Source organism: Saimiri boliviensis, chromosome 1 (assembly GCF_048565385.1).
Source record: "Saimiri boliviensis isolate mSaiBol1 chromosome 1, mSaiBol1.pri, whole genome shotgun sequence".
Taxonomy (NCBI): Eukaryota; Metazoa; Chordata; class Mammalia; order Primates; family Cebidae; genus Saimiri; species Saimiri boliviensis.
The window spans coordinates 166,252,586-166,273,301 of NC_133449.1; the positions used below are offsets into that span (position 1 = coordinate 166,252,586).

Here is a 20,716-nt window from a genome sequence, read left to right on the forward strand (position 1 = left end):
CAAAACCTATGAATAACAAGTTCCAAAAGAGCAATATTATATTCTAGAACAGTGTGAAGCTCACTTACAGCTCAGCCAATTCCTCTAGAAACTGAGCTAGACTTTCCATGGTTTGCACTTCAAAGGCAACCACAATAAATTATGACTGCATCTACTGAATTATGATTTTGTTTTAACCAAATAGGTCTCTAATTCTTCAGGATTTTTTGGTCTGTTATGCTCAAAGGAATAAGAATAGTCTCATGCTTGCCTCAGCAACACATATACTAAAATTGGAACAATATAAAGGAGTAAGAATGGTCTCCAGAGGTTGCCTGCTTAATTCTCATAGTTAATGTAAACTTGACAGTCCTGTAGTCCCAGCTGCTCGGAGAGGTTGAGCTGGGGATTCCTTAATTTGAGGCCAGACTGGGAAACATAGCGAGACTGCATCTTTTAAAATTATTATCGGCCGGTGGCGGTGGCTCACGTCTGTACCCTCAGCACTTTGGGAGGCCCTCAGCACTTTGGGAGGCCGAGGCGGGCGGGATCACCTGAGGTCAGGAGTTCAAGACCAGCCTGGCCAACACGGTGAAACCCTGTCTTAAAAATAAAATAAAATTATTATCATGTAATGCCTATATATGGGTGTTTTTCCTCCAATAATTTCAATTTCAGATAACCTGTTACATTAGAAAGCATAATTTTGTGAGCAGCTGAGACTCCCAGTACGGGAAAGCCCAAATCCTTTTGTTAAAACTATTCTAAGGCTCTTTTTTTTCCTCAGGCCTCTAGTTTCTTCTAGTTCACTGGCTGTCAGCCTTTTGCGAGGCCTCTCCTGTTCCTCTTATCAATGGTAGTTTTTGACCCTCACTACTGTGTGGCCTAGTTTTGCTTTTTATCTACACATAAAACAGCATTTATCGACATCAGTCTACATCTCTTTCAGGGAAATAACAAAAGTGGCTTTATCTTTTACTTTAAAACTATGTAGTGGTTTTCTTTGCAGGTTTTCCTGGAGCCTTTGGACTGGATTCCATTTTATTTTCCTTTTTATCAACACAAGAATCCGTCCTGTCTTACATGCTAGAGGGCTTTTGGCTGCCTTAATTTACAGCCTAATTAGTTTGGCCTTTTCTATAGCTGGTTTACCAACCTTCTCATCTTTGCAAAGCTTCTGGGTCAGATGTGGGTCTAGCCTCCCAAGGACTCGTTTTCGCCTGCCCTTTCACATAATCACTGCAGGGTTTTTCATCTATTTTAACATCGGGTGGGGCAGGGGAGTGGAAGCTACTTCCTGCAACACCTCTCGGTTAATAACCAGTTTCTGTAAGTAGCAGCAGCAGCAGTGTGGGGTCACGGTTAGGCATTCAGGCTTGGGCATCCAACAGACTTGGCCCCAACTTTCAGTGAATTATTTCATTTCTCAGCGTCTCGGTTTCTGCAGGCCTAAAATGAGGACAAAAATACCTACCTTTCACGGAGGTGGACGCGGAGACTAAACAAGGCGATAAATGTTAAAGACATTCGAGAAAGAGAAGCCCGTGATAATGAGTGACTGCGATTTTTAGGCCCACAGCCAGGTTATTTCCAGAAGCTGGCCCTCCACACCAGACCCTGCCGCGCAGCCGCGGTGGCGACTCGTCGAGTCGCTCGCAGCCCAGGAGGAGCTGGGGCCTCGCGCAGGCGTCAGAGCCGAGCAGCGCGCTCCGGAAGACTAGCGCGCAGGCGCCGCGGCGTCGGGCGGACGAACCGGCGGTGCTGTCTGGGTCCTCCATGGCTGAGGCGTCGCGTTGGCACCGAGGCGGTGAGGGATGCTCCTAAGGAGTGGGAGGGACAGGGGCGGTATGGCAATTCCAGACACCCTGGAAGGAACTCTGCGGCCCCAAATTCATGTGAGAGATGTGACCGGCGACACCTTTAGCCCTCACAGCCTCCCCTGGAGAAACGGAGAGGGACAGATGGTCCCATTGCACCGACGGGAAAACTGAATCCCTGGGCGCCGTGGCACTCCCCTCTTGCCGGAGGCTCGAGATGGGCGTTGCCACCTGCTGTCTAGTGGCCGTCGCTAGGCCGGTCTCTAAAGTCCTTTGTTGATCTGGGGAATCGTGACCTTGACAGAATTCAAGCCGGGGCGCTCTTTCCCCCTCCAGCCTTCCCAAGGAGCAGTATTGAGGGTGGAGAAAACGGTTAGGACAGATGAGGGGTTTTGCTTGTTTTGTAATTTGCTTTTTCATCTTAAGACAGGACTGGTGAGAAGACATCATGATATAAAATCTGTTATTAATAGTATATAGTCAAAAAATGACGACCCGCTTACCCTGATGGGAAAATTTAGTAATTATCCCTGCCTCGTAAAACTAAGAATTGAAAAATAGCTAGAAGCTATTGGAGCTTTCCTCCTCTCAATGTAATGACTAAAAGTGGTTGTGGTTTTTCCATTATTGTCACTTAAAAACATTACAAATTACATAATAATGTAAGGAAAAATTTTGTCTTATATCTCACAGGGACTTCGAAACATAAGCTGCATTACAGAAAGGATGTAGAAATTAGAACCACACTTCAGGAGTTGTTACTCTACTTTATTTTTTTAATAAACCTATGTATATGTAAGTACACGGATATAAATAAAGATGCTGTTTGAACTAAGAAGTTAAAATGTGGAGATGAAAAATAAAACATAAAGACTTCAAAACCTTAAGCTGTGAGGCTACTAAAACTCAAAATATAGTGACACAGTTTACACATAATCTTAAATTCATTTAGATTCATTTCATTTAGAAATTGACTATTTCCAGTTCTTAAGGGGCAAAATTTTACATCGCATATATAAGAAGCTTCCATAGTCAATATTGATTGAATATAATTATTCCTTTCATTTGGCAATTCTATCCAGAACATAATTCATCCCTTGGGCTGGCAACTGCAAGTTTATTTTGTTGAGAGTCATATAGACACATCAACTGAGTTTTATAAATCAATGTACAAATGAGGCCAAAGTTCATCTTGGTGTCTGCCATTAGCTTAGTTCTTTTCACTGACCTAATGCAGTTAAAAAAATATATATGTTTGTGCTGAGTCAATGCAAATCATTAGGAAGGACTGGGAAAACATCTCAACCTGCATTCCACCTATCTGTGGGTCAATAGCATTGGCTTAATATGTGAAGAGGAGTATTAAAGAGCGTTTGTCTTTATGGCCACCCAATATACAGTTGATGAAAGCACGAATTTATCTCATGTTGCTATTTGCTACACACTGGAAATTGTATAGCAATTAAGTAATTAATTGGTGGTGTAGGGGTAAGTTCGAGTTCCATCTTGATTAAAAAGACAACTATAAAATTAGCCGGGTATGGTGGCACACACCTGTAGTCCTAGCTACCCAGGAGGCTGAGGTGGAGGACTGCTTGAGCACAGGAGGTCCAGGCTGCAGTGAGCTTTTACTGCAGTGACTGCACTCCAGCCTGGGTGACAGGACAGGCTGACACCCTGTCTCAAGAAAAAAAAAAGAAAAAGAAAAAAGAACTGTAGCCAACTTTATAAATTAAGATATCTTAGACTGCTTTATAAAAGCTTAGTTATGAAAACTACATGCTTACTACAGAACATTTGAAAATGTTAAAAATTAAAAGATTACATATCATCTTGTTATTCAGAGGTTTTTAAAGAACACTTGTTTATATATAATAAAGAAAGCAACCTGAATCTCCATTTATAATATGATTTTTTTTTCTTTTTTTTTTTTGAGATAGAGTCTCACTCTGTCACCCAGGCTGGAGTGCATTGGCATGATCTCAGCTCACCGCAACCTCCACCTCCCGGGTTCAAGTGATTCTCCTGCCTCAGCCTCCCAGGTAGCTGGGATTACAGGCCTGTGCCACCACACCCGACTAATTCTGTAAATTTTTAGTAGAGATGGGGTTTCACCATGTTGGTCAGGCTGGTCTTGAACTCCCGACCTCAAGTGATCCACCTCAGCCTCTCAAAGTGCTGAGATTACAGGTGTGACACCACACCCAGCCACTAGTTAATATTTTTTAAAAACTCATGTGCCAAAACAGTTTTAAATGTTCTATGTGCATCATCTCACTTCTCACAACAAAACTAGGAGGTAAGAGATACTATCCCTGTAATGGGACTCAAACCCTTATCTGTCTGAATTTAAAGTCTTTATAACCTTAACCATTCACCGTACTATACTGCCTTACTCTCATGTAGAGAAAAAGCCAACTTGCAGAATAGTGTGTATAATGTCTCCTCATTTTTATAAAAATAAATTTATTTTCTTTATAAATGTGTATGCATAAAGAAAAATCTGAAGAATATATAATAAAGTTTAATTTTCAAAACAAAATTGAGAACAAAATAGAACATTTTTAATCCTGATAAGTTTTTAAATGTAAATTATTAAACAATTTTTTTAAACAAAAAATTCTTCTCCTTAGTGACTTTTGGGATGGTAAACCCACATACGTATTACTTAAACAAAGTTATGTCATCTCTATTTTTGGACACTTCTGTGCCTGGTGAAGAAAGAACCAACTTTAAGTCTATTCGCAGCATAACTGATTTTTGGAAGGTAAAGTATCATGTGACTGTGGATGAAGTAGATTTAGGTAGTCCATGAACTCTTGGCATACATAGTGAGTACCCAATGAATATCTTTTGAAGAAACAAGTAAAAATAAATATCATTTCTTTAAACCATTAGAAACAACCAACAAGTAAGTGTTTATTGAGAGCCTATGTTCTCATTGTGATACTATTCTTGTAATTTTTTAAAAATTGATTTTTTGGGCTAGGCATGGTGGCTCACACCTGAAATCCCAGCACTTTGGTTTGGGAGGCTGAGGCGGATGGATCACCTGAGATCAGGAGGGTCGAGACCAGCCTGACCAACATGGTAAAACCCTGTCTCTACTAAAAAATATAAAAATTAGCCGGGTGTAGTGGTGGGCACCTGTAATCCCAGCTACTGTGGAGGCTGAGGCAGGAGAATCACTTGTACCCAGGAGGCGGAGATTGCAGTGAGCCAAGATTCCACCATTGCACTCCAGCCTGGGCAACAGAGCAAGACTCCGTCAAAAAAAAAATTGATTTTTTTTTAAACATTCTCATTTCATTTGTTAAATAGAAGACTTGCATCTTATGTGAGGGTTAAGATCTAGTCAGTCTATAATTTTGTATAGTGAAATATACTCTTAAAAAGTTCTTTAATTGCCCAGACAGTGTAATACATGTGGTTTTGGCATACAACCTTTTACTGTGTATTTGTGTTTCAGTAATATTCAGTATATAACAAAAAGTACATATAAGAATATCATGGTGTTTTTACTTACGTAAGGGAATCATTCCTTCAGCATTGGAATAGACTTGCTTTTTCCATTACATTTAACGTAACAACATGCTCACATTATGAGGAAAGAACAGTTAAGGGGACAGCAGTTTCAGCTGTCCCAGGACACAAAACCTGGCATATGCACATTGGGGCATATAAGAACAAGGCAGTTAGAGAAGGCTTCCAATGGTGATGACAATTTAGTTGCATTTTGAAGGATGAATCAGGGATGGATATTTTAGGACAAAGGAACAATATGTTCTATAAGTAATTCTGCATGTGGAGCTATGTTTGGTATTGTGGGCATGTGGAAGATGAGGTGGAAAAGGCCAAATTATGAATTGGACAAAGATCATATCATGAATGCTGTACCGGATTTTGAAACTTATCAAGGAGACAGGGTCATTTCTTGAAAGTGAGAGGGCAAGTGTGAGATGGCTAAATAATCCTAGCTGGTTAGGTGAAATAGGAAAGAATAAAAAAAGAAGTAGAGGTCACCCTGCCACTTTGTTACTGTGTTATCTGAAGCATGTATGTGGCTAGTGGCAGAGAAGACAAAAGGAGGAAATAAATGAACCCTGGGCTTGGGATCTCAGAACGAGCAGCAAGGGGCAGAGCCTGGAGTTGGAGGCACCATGGCCAGAGTTGAGGAGGAGAGTTGGGAGGAGATGTACAGACATCTTTGGGGTGAAGTCATGATGTATGGCTATGACCAGCTCTGATACTCATGTATTGGAAGAAAATTTTCAATTTACTCATATAAGGAGAGAAGAAGGGCTATGGGATTCAATGAGTTAATGCTCGTCAAGTGCTTAGAGCAAGGCCTAGTACACAGTACATGCTTAATGAGTGTTAACCATCCGAAGTAGCTTCATTAGCATTACCATTAATGATGGCTTGGTCAACAGTTTAATTTTCATACTCAAAATCTCTTATGCATAATGTTATGAATGTAGATTCTATTGACATGAAGATATTTTTTCCATGACATTTATTTTTCTATATGAAGTTTATGGAAGGACCCCTTTTGGAAGGTCTGTACTGGGATTCATGGTACAACAGCCATCAGCTGTATGATTTGAAGAACAGCAGTCGCATCTACTATGAGAACATACTTCTAGGAGTCCCCAGAGTTCGTCAACTAAAAGTCCGCAACAACACATGCAAAGTCTATTCATCTTTTCAGTCTTTGATAAGCGAATGTTATGGCAAATACACTTCTGCAAATGAAGACCTCTCTAACTTTGGCCTTACAAGTAATAGTGAGTAAGTAGCATAAAATTATACTGTAATTTTTTCTAGCATTTACCATTGTATCTTTTAGATATGTGTTTTCCAAGTAACGCCAGATGGGGCCGGGAAGGATAAGGAGATTGTTTCAACAGTAGTAAAAAAAAAAAAGAAGGAAGATTTGGAGATAATAGTGTTTAGAAAAGGAAAGGTGAACCTATTATTTTTGTTTATTTTAGGATGCAAAGTGTCTTCTTTTTTCTGACTTTGGTATATGAAGTGCTTAGTCATATTCGACACAGGGCAAAGCATCAATTTTTGCTTCTAAAATGGTCAATTAATCTGCTTTTCTGGCTGTGGCAAGATGCCCACAACACATCCCCAGGACAATTCAGGATCCTTAGTGGGTGTCTTAGATGTGCTCTGTCACTTCTCTCCTCTCTCACTCTGCCTTCCTTCAGTGATTTTTTCTTTACTGTCCCTACTAAAATGGGGCAGTTATGCTGTACAGGGACTGCATCTGATGATGCTTGCCAAAGATGCTTATGGCCATTATGGGGTGTTTTGTTTTGTTTTGTTTTGTTGAGAAGGAGTCTCACTATGTCACCCAGGCAGGAATGCAGTGGCACAATCTCAGCTCACCACAACCTCTGCCTCCCAGGTTCAAGCAATTCTCCTGCCTCAGCCTCTTGAGTAGCTGGGATTACAGGTGCATACCACCACACCCGGCTAATTTTTGTATTTTTCGTGGAGACGGGGTTTCACCATGTTAGCCAGGCTGGTCTCGAACTCCTGACCTTGTGCTGGAATTACCGGCATGAGCCACCGCACCCAGCCTGGCCACTGTGTTTCAAAGTGACTGAAGCTAGTGCTGGTGTAGACTCGTGTACATTTTATATTGAAAATGTGAGACTGGGCGTGGTGGCTCACACCTGTAATCCCACCATTTTAGGAAGCCGAGAAGGGATTACTTGAGGCCAGGAATTCAAGAGTAGCCTAGGCAACATACTGTGACCCAGTCTCTACAAAAAAATTTAAAAATTAGCCAGGTGTGATGGCACTAACCTGTAGTCCTAGCTACCCAGGAATCTGAGCCAGGAGGATCACTTAAGCACAGGAGGTTGAGGCTGCAGCAAGCTTTGATCACAGAGGGAGACCTTGTCCCAAAAAAAGAAAGAAAGAAAGAAAATGTGTAAACCCAATGCCACTGGCACTACCTCTCCTTGACACAGAAGCTGGTGGAATCAGTGCTACTCACTTTGTGCTTTTAGAGCTGTATGAAAATCATTGGTTCATGCTTGTAATCCCAGCAGTTTGGGAGGCTGAGGAAGGCAGATCATTTGAGGTCAGGAATTTGGGATCAGCCTGGCCAACATGGCGAAACTCTATCTCTACTAAAAACAAAACATGGTGGTAGGCGCCTGTAGTCCCAGCTACTCAGGAGACTGAGGCACAAGAATCACTTGAATCCAGAAGGTAAAGGTTGTGATGAACTGAGATCATGCCAATGTGCTCCAGCCTGGACAACAGTATAAGATTCAGTCTAAAAATATATATATATATATTTTTATATTTTATATTTCTATTTTATATTTTTATATATTTTTATGATTATATATTATACATATATAATTATATATAATATATAATATATAATATATAATTTTTTATTCTCTTCCATATAATTATTACATATATAATTATAATATATAATATATAATTATAATTATATAATTATATAAATGATTTTTTATTCTCTTCCATATTATATATATAATTATATATAATATATAATTATATCTATATTATAATTATATATATAAAATATGGAAGAGAATAAACCTTTTTGGAATTTAGTATTTATTAAAGTGATGCAAATATTTATGAAGGTCTACCCTTTTCTACTCATAATTTCCACTCTCCAGAAGCAATTACTTTTAGCTCTTTTACAGTTGTTTCTTCTAGTATATACTTTTTCTTTTTAAATAACATCCTTATACTGCTACCTTATACTTGATCTTACAGTTATGTTTTGTTTTTGTTTTTTTCTTTTTCTTCAGGGGCAGAATCTTACTCTCTTGCTCAGGCTGGAATGCAGTGGTGTAATCATAGTTCACTGCAGCCTCAAACTCCTGATTCAGGCAATCCTCTTGCCTCAGCCTGCTGAGTAGCAGCTAGGACTACAGGCATATAGCAACATTCCTGACTAGTTTGTTTTTTTTTTTTTTCCACTTTTTGTAAAAACAGGGTCTTTCTGTGTTACCCAGGCTGATCTCGAATTTCTGGCCTGAAGTAATCCTCCTGCCTTGCTCTCCCGAAGAGCTGGGATTACAGGCATGAGCCACTGCACCTGGCCTCTATTGTTTTTCTATCATGGAAGGTGATCTGTCATATAGCTCTCTTATTGCTACCCCCTCTGCACACATTATTTCTGTTCCTCTTAGCCTCTCAGTATAGTTACATCATAATTATTGTCAATCATTAGTCAATGTTTATGTTATAAATATGAGTGATCTGATTATATTTCCTTTTTTTTTAAGAGTTTAAGAAAGCAACATGATTATATTTCCTTTCTTAAAAACCTCTCTTGAACTCCCAGGATTAATCATTGCCGGGTTTTTCTGTTTGTTTCTTATTTGTAGGAGTTTTGAGTGTTCTTAAGGACTTGTATGATTCTTATAAATCTAATAAATTCATAAGTATGATGATACCTCTTTTTTTTGGGTGTGGGGGACAGGGTCTTGCTCTGTCACCCAAGCTGGAGTGCAATGAAGACCATAGCTCTCTGCCACCTTGACTTCCGGGGTTCAAGTAATCCTTCCACCTCAGCCTCCCAAGTAGCTGGGACTACAAGCACATGCCACCACACCCAGATAATTTTGTATTTCCTATAGAGATGGGATATCACCATGCTGCCCAGGCTGGTCTGGAACTCCTGGCTCAAGCAATTCACCCGCCCTAGCCTCCCAAAGTGCTGGAATTATAGGTGTACACCACAGCACCCAGCCCATTCTCTTAACTATTATAGTACTATTCACTTTCTTTCAACCCAAAATTACAAGATAAAGTAATTATTTACATATTTTAAATTGGAATCTAATCTTTTAGTTATTTTTATATTCCAGATTCTCATAATAAGTACAAATACTTTATTAAATACCAAAATTAACACTATCAATTGGGTTTATTTTACTATCTCTATACTTTACTGAAGTTGTAAGTTAATATCTGTTAATCTTCAACAATGAAAAAAGGATCAATTTGTACTTGTCTAAAATGTAAAATCACTAATTAAAAACAAAACTTGGAAGCTAGTAGACAGCTGGCATAACAGATTCCACTTAATAGTCATGTGTGGAGGCCGGGCACGGTGGCTCAAGCCTGTAATCCCAGCACTTTGGGAGGCTGAGGCGGGTGGATCACGAGGTCAGGAGATCGAGACCATCCTGGTCAACATGGTGAAACCTCGTCTCTACTAAAAATACAAAAAATTGGCTGGGCATGGTGGCGTGTGCCTGTAATCCCAGCTACTCAGGAGGCTGAGGCAGGAGAATTGCCTGAACCCAGGAGGCGGAGGTTGCGGTGAGCCGAGATTGTGCCATTGCACTCCAGCCTGGGTAACAAGAGCGAAACTCTGTCTCAAAAAAAAAAAAAAAAAAAAAATGTCATGTGTGGAAAACACTCAAAAATACAACTATGGAAGTTTCACTAAAACATAGGTACTTCTGGCCAGGTGTGGTCCCAGCACATGTTGCCATGCCCAGATAATTATTGAAAAATTATGGATTTTTGAAAAATTTTCTCATAGCACCTAGTCCAGTGGTGTTGCCTACCATAAGCATTAAAAAGAATACATTAAATTTAATTAAATATTAATCCTTCGAACTTAATCCTTAACACATTGTCTTGCTTTAAAATTACCATAATACTTATGAATTTACTACTGCTTTTTTAAAAACTACTACTTTTGTTTTTTTTTTGTTTGTTTGTTTGTTTTGAGATGGGGTCTGGCTCTGTTGCCTGGGCTGGAGAGCAGTGGTACGATCACAGCTCACTGCAGCTCAATTTCCTGGGCCCAAGCAATCTTCCTACTTCAGCCTCCTGAGTAGATGGGACTACAGGCACATGCCACCATGACTGGCTAGTTTTTGTATTTTTTTGTAGAGATAGGGCTTTACCACATTGCCCAGGCTAATCTTGAACTACTGGGCTCAAGGGATCTGCCTGCCTCAGCCCCCCAAAGAGTTGGGATTACAGGTGTGAGCCACCACACCAGGCCAAAAAACTACTACTTTTGAACAAAGATTAACTTAAATTCTTAGAATACTTCTCAGCTGGGCTTTCTCATTTCACCATTATTCTTTTTATGTCTAACAGATGGAGGTACTCTACTTCTAATACCAACTCCCCTTGGCACTGGGGATTTCTTGGTGTTTACCAAAATGGGGGATATATTTTCACTTTATCAAAATTAAAATCTGAAACAAAAAACAAGTTCATTGACCTTCGACTGAACAACTGGATCACAAGAGGGACCAGAGTTATTTTTATTGATTTTTCATTATATAATGCTAATGTAAATCTGTTTTGTATTATCAGGTGAGTGACTCAGAACTTTTTTTTTCATAGACAGTGGTCAGTGGCCTACAAAACTTCTTTATTAGTACAGTCAACGCTTGAACAACATGAGTTTGAACTACACAGGTTCCACTTAGATATGGATTTCAGTAAATATATTGGAAAAATTTTGGGACCTTTCTGACAATCTGAAAAAAATTCCCAAACCATGTAGCCTAGAAATACTGAAAATTAAGAAAAAGTTAAGTATGTTATGAATGAATAAAATACAGGTACTTATCTATTTTATCACTTACTATCATAAAATATATACGAATCTATTATAAGTTAAAATCTGTCAAAAACTTATGCACACAAACATGTCGCCATTTGTAGTCAAGAAAAATATAAACAAATGTAAAGATGCAACACTAAATCATAACTGCATAAAATTAACTAGAGTACACACTGTACTACTGTAATAATTTTGTAGCCATCTCCTGTTGCTATTGCAGTGAACTCTAGTGTTATAGCCATTTAAAGTGTTGTGTGATGTTCACCACCTTCACATAAGCAGTTCATCTCACCTTCACATAAGCTGTTCATCTCTCCAGTAAATTGCATATCTCAGGAAAAAAATGATCTCTCATAGTTCTTGTGTGTTTTTTATCACATCTAGTGCAATATCACGAACCTTTAATAACACCATGGGACCCATACAAAGTGCCACTAGTGATACTGGGGATGCTCCCGTGAAGCAGAGAAATGTCATGACATTACAAGAGAAAGTTTAATTACTTGTTATGTATCATAAATTGATGTCCGCAGCTAAAGTTGCCCACTATTTCAAGATAAATGAATCCAGAGACTAAAGATCATTGCCCTGGGGGTGGGGAAAAGCTACAAAGAACATTTATTAGGAAGAGAAGCAAGCACAAGGATTTAAGGCAGGAAGAAATAGGCCAACTGTAATGTTTTGTGCAAATTAAGGTCGGGTTTATCATCAGGACTACCCTTATCTATAAAACTGCTAACCCCCTAACCTTTAAGGGAAAAGATAAATACCAGCTTCCAATCTTTTGGTTGTACAACAAGAAAGCCTGGACAACAAAAACTGTTTCTCTGGATTGGTTCCATTGATGCTTTTTCCAGTGGTTCACTTATCCCCAAACACAACATCTAGATCAGGGGATCATGAGGACTTTTAAGGCTGATAACACACAGTACTTTACTCCAAAGAAAGGATTGTCGACACTACAGAAGAGAACCCCAACAGAAATCATGAAAGTGTGGAAGGATTCCATTATTGAAGATGCCATCATTGTTATTTTTAAAAAGCCGTGAAGCCATCAAACCTGAAACAATAAATTCCCACTGGAGAAAATTGTGTTCAGATGTGCACGACTCCACAGGATTTATGACAGAGACAATCAAAGAAATTATGAAAGAAATGTGGAGGGTATGGCAAAGAAAATGTGGGAGGGTAAAGGGTTTCAGGATACTGGTCATGGATAAATCAAGAGCTAATAGACACCACACCAGAGGAATTAACAGAATATGCCTTGATGGAGATGGGGCTTCCAAACCAGTGCCAGATGATGAGAAAGAAAATGCAGAAGCAGAACAGAAAACAAATGGCTATTAGACATCTGGAGAAGGGTTCCAATTATTCAAGACTGCTTTTGACTTCTTTTATGACACAGGCCCTTCGATTATACAGGCACAGAAACTAAAGCAAAGGGTGGAAGGACTGGTACTGTGTAGAAACATTTTTCAGAGAGAAATTACTATGTAAAATCTGTAAAGTTTCACTAAATGTGCTTGCCTCTCTTGCCTCCCTTTCCACCTCCTCCACTTCTGCCTCTGCCACCCCTGAGACAGCCAGACCCAACCTTTCTCTTCCCGGTCTTCCTCCTCAGCCTACTCAGTATGAAGGTGACTAGGATAAAGATCATTATGAAGACTCACTTAATGAATAGTAAATATATTTTCTTTTCCCTATTATTATTATTATTTTATTTTATTTATTTTTTTGAGTCTGAGTCTCGCTCTGTTGCCCAGGCTAGAGTGCAGTGAGCTTGGCCTGGCATAAATCAATTAGCATGGTCCAGGTTAGGGAGGTGACCTGAGGTAACCCAATCAGACTAACGGGAATAATTTTTTTTTTCTCTTTGGTTGGTGCTGTCTCCTTACTGCCATCAATGACATATAATCACAGCTGCTGGTTGAACACAATCATTTTGGGGAAGCGTAAGATATGGCTAACACAGAGGGCAAAACTGAAACTATCTCAAAGAAATGGAGCTAGCTCCGTGAACTTACCACAAAGGGTGTCTGCTGTATCTCTGAAACTGCTGCTTTGTGACAGAAATAAATTTATTGTTTAAGCCAATTTAAGTTGGGGTTTTTGGTTATAACCAAAACCTCCTAAATGATTCAGATGTAAAGAGCTGAGATCCAAGTTAGGTCTTGTATTTAGCTTTTGCTAGGTAACAAACCACCCCCAAGTGTAGTGGCTTACAATAAATACTTCTTATTTGTTTATAGAGTTCAGTTGATCCAGCTGGGCTTGACTGATCTGTTAGGCTTGCCAATATAGCTGCCATTTGGCAGGATTCACACATGCGTCTGTGAGTTGGTTCTGCTCTACATGTATCTCATCCTTCTCCTGGGTCCAAGTTAGTCCAGGCATGTCCTTCTCATGGCAGTTGTAGAGGTCCCAAAGAGCAAGTTCTAATATACGAACTCATTTCAAGTTTCTGCTTGCATCATACATGTTAACATCCTATTGGCCAAAGCAATTCACATGATTGAGTCTAGCATCAAGGACTAGGAGAGTGCACACTTTCCTGGGTGACAGGCCAGGCGAAAAGATGTAAAGAACTGGAGCCATTTTTGTAATATACCGCAGGCTCTAACATTTTTAGAATGCTGCCTGCTATTACACATTGAAATTTAAATTGTTCATTCTTGAGACAAAAATGAGTTACTTATAAAGAAGCCATGTTGAAAGGAAACCAACAGATTTTAATAATCTGATTAGAGGAGCAAAGTATTAAGACTAAATGATAACTCTTTGTAGCTGCAGAAAGAAATAAGACTATATATTCTTAAGCAATATAAAACTAACATATTGTATGTAATCTCTGTGTTCCTAAATTTTGAAATAATGAAACAATGTGATGTTGCTTTTTCATATTGACAGAACTACATTTTTTAAATTTTTAAATTTTTTTAATTTTCAATTTTATTTATTTTTTTTTGAGATGGAGTCTAGCTCTGTCACCCAGGCTGGAGTGTAGTGGCGTGATCTTGGCTCACTGCAACCTCTGCCTCCCAGGTTCAAGCGATTCTACTGCCTCAGCCTCCTGAGTAGCTGGGATTACAGGCGCACACCACCACAACCAGCTAATTTTTGTATTTTTTTTTTTTTTTGAGACGGAGTTTCGCTCTTGTTACCCAGGCTGGAGTGCAATGGCGCGATCTCGGCTCACCGCAACCTCCGCCTCCTGGGTTCAAGCAATTCTCCTGCCTCAGCTTTTGTATTTTTAGTAGAGACGGGGTTTCACCATGATGACCAGGATGGTCTCGATCTCTCGACCTCGTGATCCACTCGCCTCGGCCTCCCAAAGTGCTGGGATTACAGGCTTGAGCCACCGCGCCCGGCTAATTTTTGTATTTTTAGTAGAGGTGGGGTTTCACCATGCTGGCCAAGCTGGTCTCGTACTCCTGACCTCAGGCAATCCACCCACCTCAGCCTCCCAAAGTGCTGGGATTACAGGAGTGAGCCACCATGGTCAGCCTATGTTATATTTATTTTAAACCGTATGACTTTAATCTTAGCACAAGCATGAACAAATTAAAAACCTTAATAAGGGTTTATACCTCCTTCATTGGTGGGTTCAGATGTGAGGGCTTCAGATGTTTTTTTTAAATTCAATATATGATTGATCTTTGAACAACATGGAAGTCAGAATCAAGCACTAGCAAAGGATTTGCTCTAGAATCAAACATTAACAAAGGATTACTGTGATTGGATCTGCCTGGGGATTTAGTCAGCTTTCCCTAAGTGAACTGGGGATGGGTGAAACACTGAATATAATTAGGATTCTGTTAGAAAAAAGGATAATGACTGCTAGAGAGACCAACAACAGCATCTGCTATACAGCATGTAATACTATTCCATAAAAAAAAACAAGATCATATCCTTTGCAGGGACATGGATGAAGCTGGAGGCCATCATCCTTAGTAAACTAACACAGTAACAGAAAACCAAATACCACATGTTCTCATAAGTGGGAGCTAAATAATGAGAACACATGGACAGAAAAGGGGGAACAACAGACACTGGGGCCTGCTTGACGGAGGAGGGTGGGAAGAGGAAGAGGTTCAGGAAAAAAAAAAACACTGTCAGGGAGTATGCTTAGTACCCAAGTGACAAAATAATCTGTACACCAAACCCCCAAGTCACAAGTTTACCTAATAACAAACCTGCACATCTACCCCTGAACCTAAAAGTTAAATTATTTTAATATCAATGAACCACTTTTTTCTCATAAATCTTACATTTTTTCTGAATGAAATATTGGAATTGGAGTTTAGGGGATTTTGCTCCCTATGGAACAGGGAGAGTGAAACACACCATGGCCTTTAAACTTTGTAAAAAGGGGGCCGGGCGCGGTGGCTCAAGCCTGTAATCCCAGCACTTTGGGAGGCCGAGGCGGGTGGATCACGAGGTCGAGAGATCGAGACCATCCTGGTCAACATGGTGAAACCCTGTCTCTACTAAAAATACAAAAAATCAGCTGGGCATGGTGGCATATGCCTGTAATCCCAGCTACTCAGGAGGCTGAGGCAGGAGAATTGCCTGAACCCAGGAGGCGGAGGGTGCGGTGAGCCGAGATCGCGCCATTGCACTCCAGCCTGGGTAACAAGAGCGAAACTCCGTCTCAAAAAAAAAAAAAAAAAAAAAAAAAACTTTGTAAAAAGGAATAAAACAAATGAACTGCCTTAAGCAGCCAATGGATATTATACCTTTTATTTTAAAGTTCTTTTCTCTCAGAGAATCAGAGCTTTTTACCAACTTCATTCACTCTTCCCAACAGTCCTGATCAGAATGAAGTGAAGAGTACAAATTATTTTTATGTTCTAAACAAGAATGGAAGCATTGAGGTAACTGGCTTTTAGTCATATGAAGAAGCCTTTGTAATATCAGTTAAGTCTAGATTTCCTCTAGACTTAACTGATTTTATGCTTATTCTATGTTACCTTTTAAACTGTTATTTTTTAGAAACTTCAGCAAATTTTGAAAGTGTTAACTGGTATATCTAATCAGTAGTCGTTTAGAAGCATATTACTTATGCTTCTAATTACACCTTATCCATTTATTTTCATTTTTGTACAAGTATCAGGCGAACTAAACAATATTATTTATTTTCCCTTTTTTATTAGTCTACATTTCAGATCATAATGCTGAGTTTCTTTCACTTCACTCACTATGTGTAAGATATAAGTTTTGTTAACTGAGGTTTTGTTTTTGTTGTTTTGGCAGAACCTTATAACAGTACCAATAAAATTTGCTAATATCTTTATGTAGGAATTGTAATATTGTGATAGAAATGCTGGTTCCTTAAATTACCACAAATTCTTAATTATCAGAAGTTGAGGAGAACACCAGAAATACAGTGAACAACCTCAAAATCTTTTTATATGTCGTGTTGGAATTAATTTATATAATTCTGTTTGTACATAGATCTTTGTATCCAGCATCCAACAGAAAACATTTGCTTTAGTAGCACATGTGACCTTGACATTTAGAAGCAAGAAGCATTTCTGATAATCTAAAGAGGGAGAATTTATGTCCTACCTCTGAAGTATTCAAAAATTATGTATATTGGGGAAGAGTTCTAACTAATAACAGTAACTAACTGTATAGCATTTTCTTGAACATATCATTCTCCTATGGACATAAATTATATTCCCAGTTATGAAAAAGCAAGCTGAATACAAAATAGAATGAATGTCTGGAAAAAAATCGCAGCTTGCTTTCTCCTTTACATTGGTCTTTGACCACTGTGAATATTCAGGTAGAGAAAAAGTGGAGCCCCTATGAAATAAGTAAATCTAGAAGATGCTTAAATTGAACCCGTTTCCCCAAGGAAACATTTTATACAAAAAACTGATTATTATTAAAGTATACATAATCATTGATTGAAATTTTCACATTAAGTACTGAAATACAAATGCTTGAAATGAACAGCTGCTTTCACAAACCTGATTTTACAGATTGGTGGCAGAATTCCCTGCAACTGGAGGAATAGTTACTTCATGGCAGTTTTACTCTGTGAAGCTCCTCAGATATGTTAGCTACTATGATTATTTTATTGCTTCCTGTGAAATCATATTTTGTATTTTCCTTTTTGTCTTCACAACACAAGAAGTCAAAAAAATAAAAGAATTTAAGTCTGACTATTTCAAAAGTATTTGGAACTGGCTAGAACTGCTACTTTTGCTGGTGAGTATATATTCATGTGTATGGTTAAAGGGAATAACATCTGAACCTACCAATGGAGGTGTAAAAAATCTTCTTTTCATCCAGGACTTATTTTCAAAGCTACAAGTGTCAAACTTAAAATGAACCGGAATAGTACTAATAATGGTGTGCCTCCAAAGGGGAGAGATCTATTTTCTTCTGATTTGGTCCTTGGGAGGGTCAGCATAAACCTACAGGGAAAGGTGATTCCAGAAATATTATACTTTAATGTGCACGGTAAGTCTCCCTACCCCTACTCAAAAAATGTATTACTTACAGGGCCTTGAGTTTCACCAATCATGGGTCTGTTGGGGCAAGGTTGTTTAAAATGATCTATGTTGCCTAAATCTATTTTCTTCCTCGTAATAAATTTTGAAAAAACAGACAAATGACAAGGCTAAGCACAATACTGACAGGGGTAAGCAGCCAAAGGGGACCTTGTGGGTCCAGAGGGCACCAGGATTGAGGAAGTTGTCCCCAAAAGTAACACCAAAGACTATCAGTTCTAGTCAATGGAATGTAATGAAATAAAAAGAGATTTAGGCAGGCCTAGACAAATGTTAAGAGCTTGGTCTTAGGAACAAAGAACCAATGTTTCTGGCTTAATACAATCTAATCTTTCACCCTTATTGGCCCTTAATTACAGCCAATCAAGTACTTAAGCCATGTTTCCCAAAACCAGATGGAAAGTTTCTGAGAGTCAGAAAGTACGCCACCTACCTCTCTGGGATCTCCACTAATGTCTTACAAAGGACATAGCATTAAATATTTATCTGAGCATTTCAGTCAAGGAAAATCAAAGGAAAATTTTCATGTCAGTTACAAAGCTCTAATAGCTAAAATAACCTGGTTCTGAAATCCTCTCTTAAAGTATTGTTAAAGGGTTCCAGAAGGTTTTATTTTTTGTAATTGTAAATTGTTTTTCTTGTAGTATTACATGGTAGAAAATGTTTAGCTTTTAGGTATTATATAGAGCAGAAATCCTTATGGTCTCAGAGTTACATAATCATTTTATACATTTGTGTTTTACGGCTCAAAAAAATAAAGATTTAGATAGGTTAGGATGGCCAAGCAATTAATGTTTTTCTACTTCATAATAATTAATGCTACCTTAAACTTGTATAAGTTGAGGGTAATTTCCATTTATGTAAAAGCATATGTCCTATCTTTCTCTCCCTCTTTGTTAAACTTTTGATGAACTTTTTTGTGTGCTTTCTCATAGACTGTAAGATATTTAGAGGTAGAGATATTCTCTAATTTAACCCTTCTTATTTTCCCATTTAGTTGTGTTTTGTAGCTGTTTCCTTCAACATATACTGTAATATACAAATTTTTCTCCTACTTGGACAGCTATTGAAAAGTACTGAAAAATATTCAGATTTCTATTTTCTTGCATACTGGCACATTTATTACAACAATATAATTGCTATTACCATCTTTTTTGCATGGATAAAGGTATTTATATTTTATTATATTACATAATACAACAGTGTAATAGCTAATGAAAAATTAAAAAGCCATGGGGAAAAATTATTTTCTTAACTATTAAGTAATTTTAAAAGTAGTTTGGGCTGGGCGCAGTGGCTCATACCTGTACCCCTAACACTTTGGGAGGCCAAGGCGGGTGGATCACTTGACCCTAGGAGTTCTAGACCAGCCTGGTAAACACTGTGAAACCCCATCTCTACAAAAAATACCCAAAAAAATTAGTTGGGTTTGGTGGTGCATGCCTGTAGTCCCAGCTATTCTGGAGGCTGAGGAGGGAGGATCCCTTGAGCCCAGGAGGTGGAGGTTATAGTGAGCTGTGATCCCCCACTGCACTCCAGCCTGGGTGACCCCCCAAAAAAAAAAACAAAAACCAAAAAACTTTGGCTTTGTAATGATTGCTGACAAATCCACAAACACTTATGATTATCATTAAATATCTTCTGTAATTCAAAGCAGAATTTTTCTGAAATTAATTTAATTTATTCTAAGTAACTATAACCTTTGATATTCTCCTATTTCAATTAACTTTGTTCTTTTTCAGATATTCAGATTTATAAGCTTTAATAAGACAATGTCTCAACTGTCATCAACCTTGTCACGTTGTATTAAAGACATAGTAGGATTTGCCATCATGTTTTTTATAATATTCTTTGCTTATGCCCAGTTAGGATTTCTTGTTTTTGGATCACAAGTTGATGACTTTTCCACTTTTCAGAATTCCATGTAAGCTCTTAGTATAAATGTAATTATATCTTCTATATTTTCTAACAAAAAATGGAAAGGTCTAACCTTCTATGATAAGTAGTAATATAAGCTTTAATATATTTAAATTTAGTTTGATTTTTTTCTTTTTTTTTTTTTTGAGACAAGGTCTTGCTTTGTCATCTAAGCTAGAGTGCAGTGATGTAATCATAGCTCATTGCAGACTCAAACTTCTTGACTCAAGCAATCCTCAGCCTCCCAAGTAGCTAGGACTACAAGTGTGCATCACCACGCCTGGTTGATTTTTTTGTTGTTATTTTTTTGTAGCAGGGGGGTCTCATCATATTGCACAGGCTGGTTTTAAACTTTGAAATGCTAGAATTACAGGCATGAGCCCCCACACCTGGCTGATATTTTCTTGGATGGCTAAATATCTGTCACACTCAAATTAGGGTTTGGCATTGAAGGATCCAAATGGATTATGGTGTCCATTTTTAAGCTATTACTAGGTCAGGTTAGAAAAATAATTTTTCATTTTTGGCCAGGCGTGGTGGCTCACGCCTGTAATCCTAGCACTTTGGGAGGCCGAGGTGGGTGGATCACCTGAGGTCAGGAGTTCAAGACCAGCCTGGCCATCATGGTGAAACCCCATCTTAAAAAAAAAATAGAGGCCGGGCGCGATGGCTCAAGCTTGTAATCCCAGCACTTTGGGAGGCCGAGGCGGGTGGATCACGAGGTCAAGAGATCGAGACCATCCTGGTGAACATGGTGAAACCCCGTCTCTACTAAAAATACAAAAAAATTAGCTGGGCATGGTGGCACGTGCCTGTAATCCCAGCTACTCAGGAGGCTGAGGCAGGAGAATTGCCTGAACCCAGGAAGCGGA

At 38.7% G+C, this 20,716-nt stretch overlaps 2 protein-coding genes across 7 annotated transcripts in view; one reads left to right on the forward strand and one right to left on the reverse strand.

The window, feature by feature from the left end:
- Positions 1-1,591, reverse strand: part of KLHL3 (kelch like family member 3) — a 304,443-nt gene extending 302,852 nt beyond the window's left edge. For 4 of the 6 annotated variants that reach the window (XM_074379902.1, XM_074379899.1, XM_074379898.1 and 1 more), the window contains exon 1: positions 1,454-1,591. The gene's annotated coding sequence lies outside the window, so the exon portion shown is untranslated. The remainder of the gene's footprint in view (positions 1-1,453) is intronic. The other 2 variants (XM_074379903.1, XM_074379900.1) reach the window with 1 other exon arrangement.
- Positions 1,592-1,698: 107 nt separating this feature from the next.
- Positions 1,699-20,716, forward strand: part of PKD2L2 (polycystin 2 like 2, transient receptor potential cation channel) — a 37,213-nt gene continuing 18,195 nt past the window's right edge. Inside the window, exons 1-8 of the mRNA XM_003933953.4 lie at positions 1,699-1,786; positions 2,490-2,591; positions 4,430-4,563; positions 6,331-6,587; positions 10,929-11,150; positions 17,394-17,622; positions 18,925-19,095; positions 19,670-19,851. Of these exons, the coding sequence (XP_003934002.1) occupies positions 1,756-1,786; positions 2,490-2,591; positions 4,430-4,563; positions 6,331-6,587; positions 10,929-11,150; positions 17,394-17,622; positions 18,925-19,095; positions 19,670-19,851 (1,328 nt within the window). The 5' untranslated portion in view covers positions 1,699-1,755. The remainder of the gene's footprint in view (positions 1,787-2,489; positions 2,592-4,429; positions 4,564-6,330; positions 6,588-10,928; positions 11,151-17,393; positions 17,623-18,924; positions 19,096-19,669; positions 19,852-20,716) is intronic.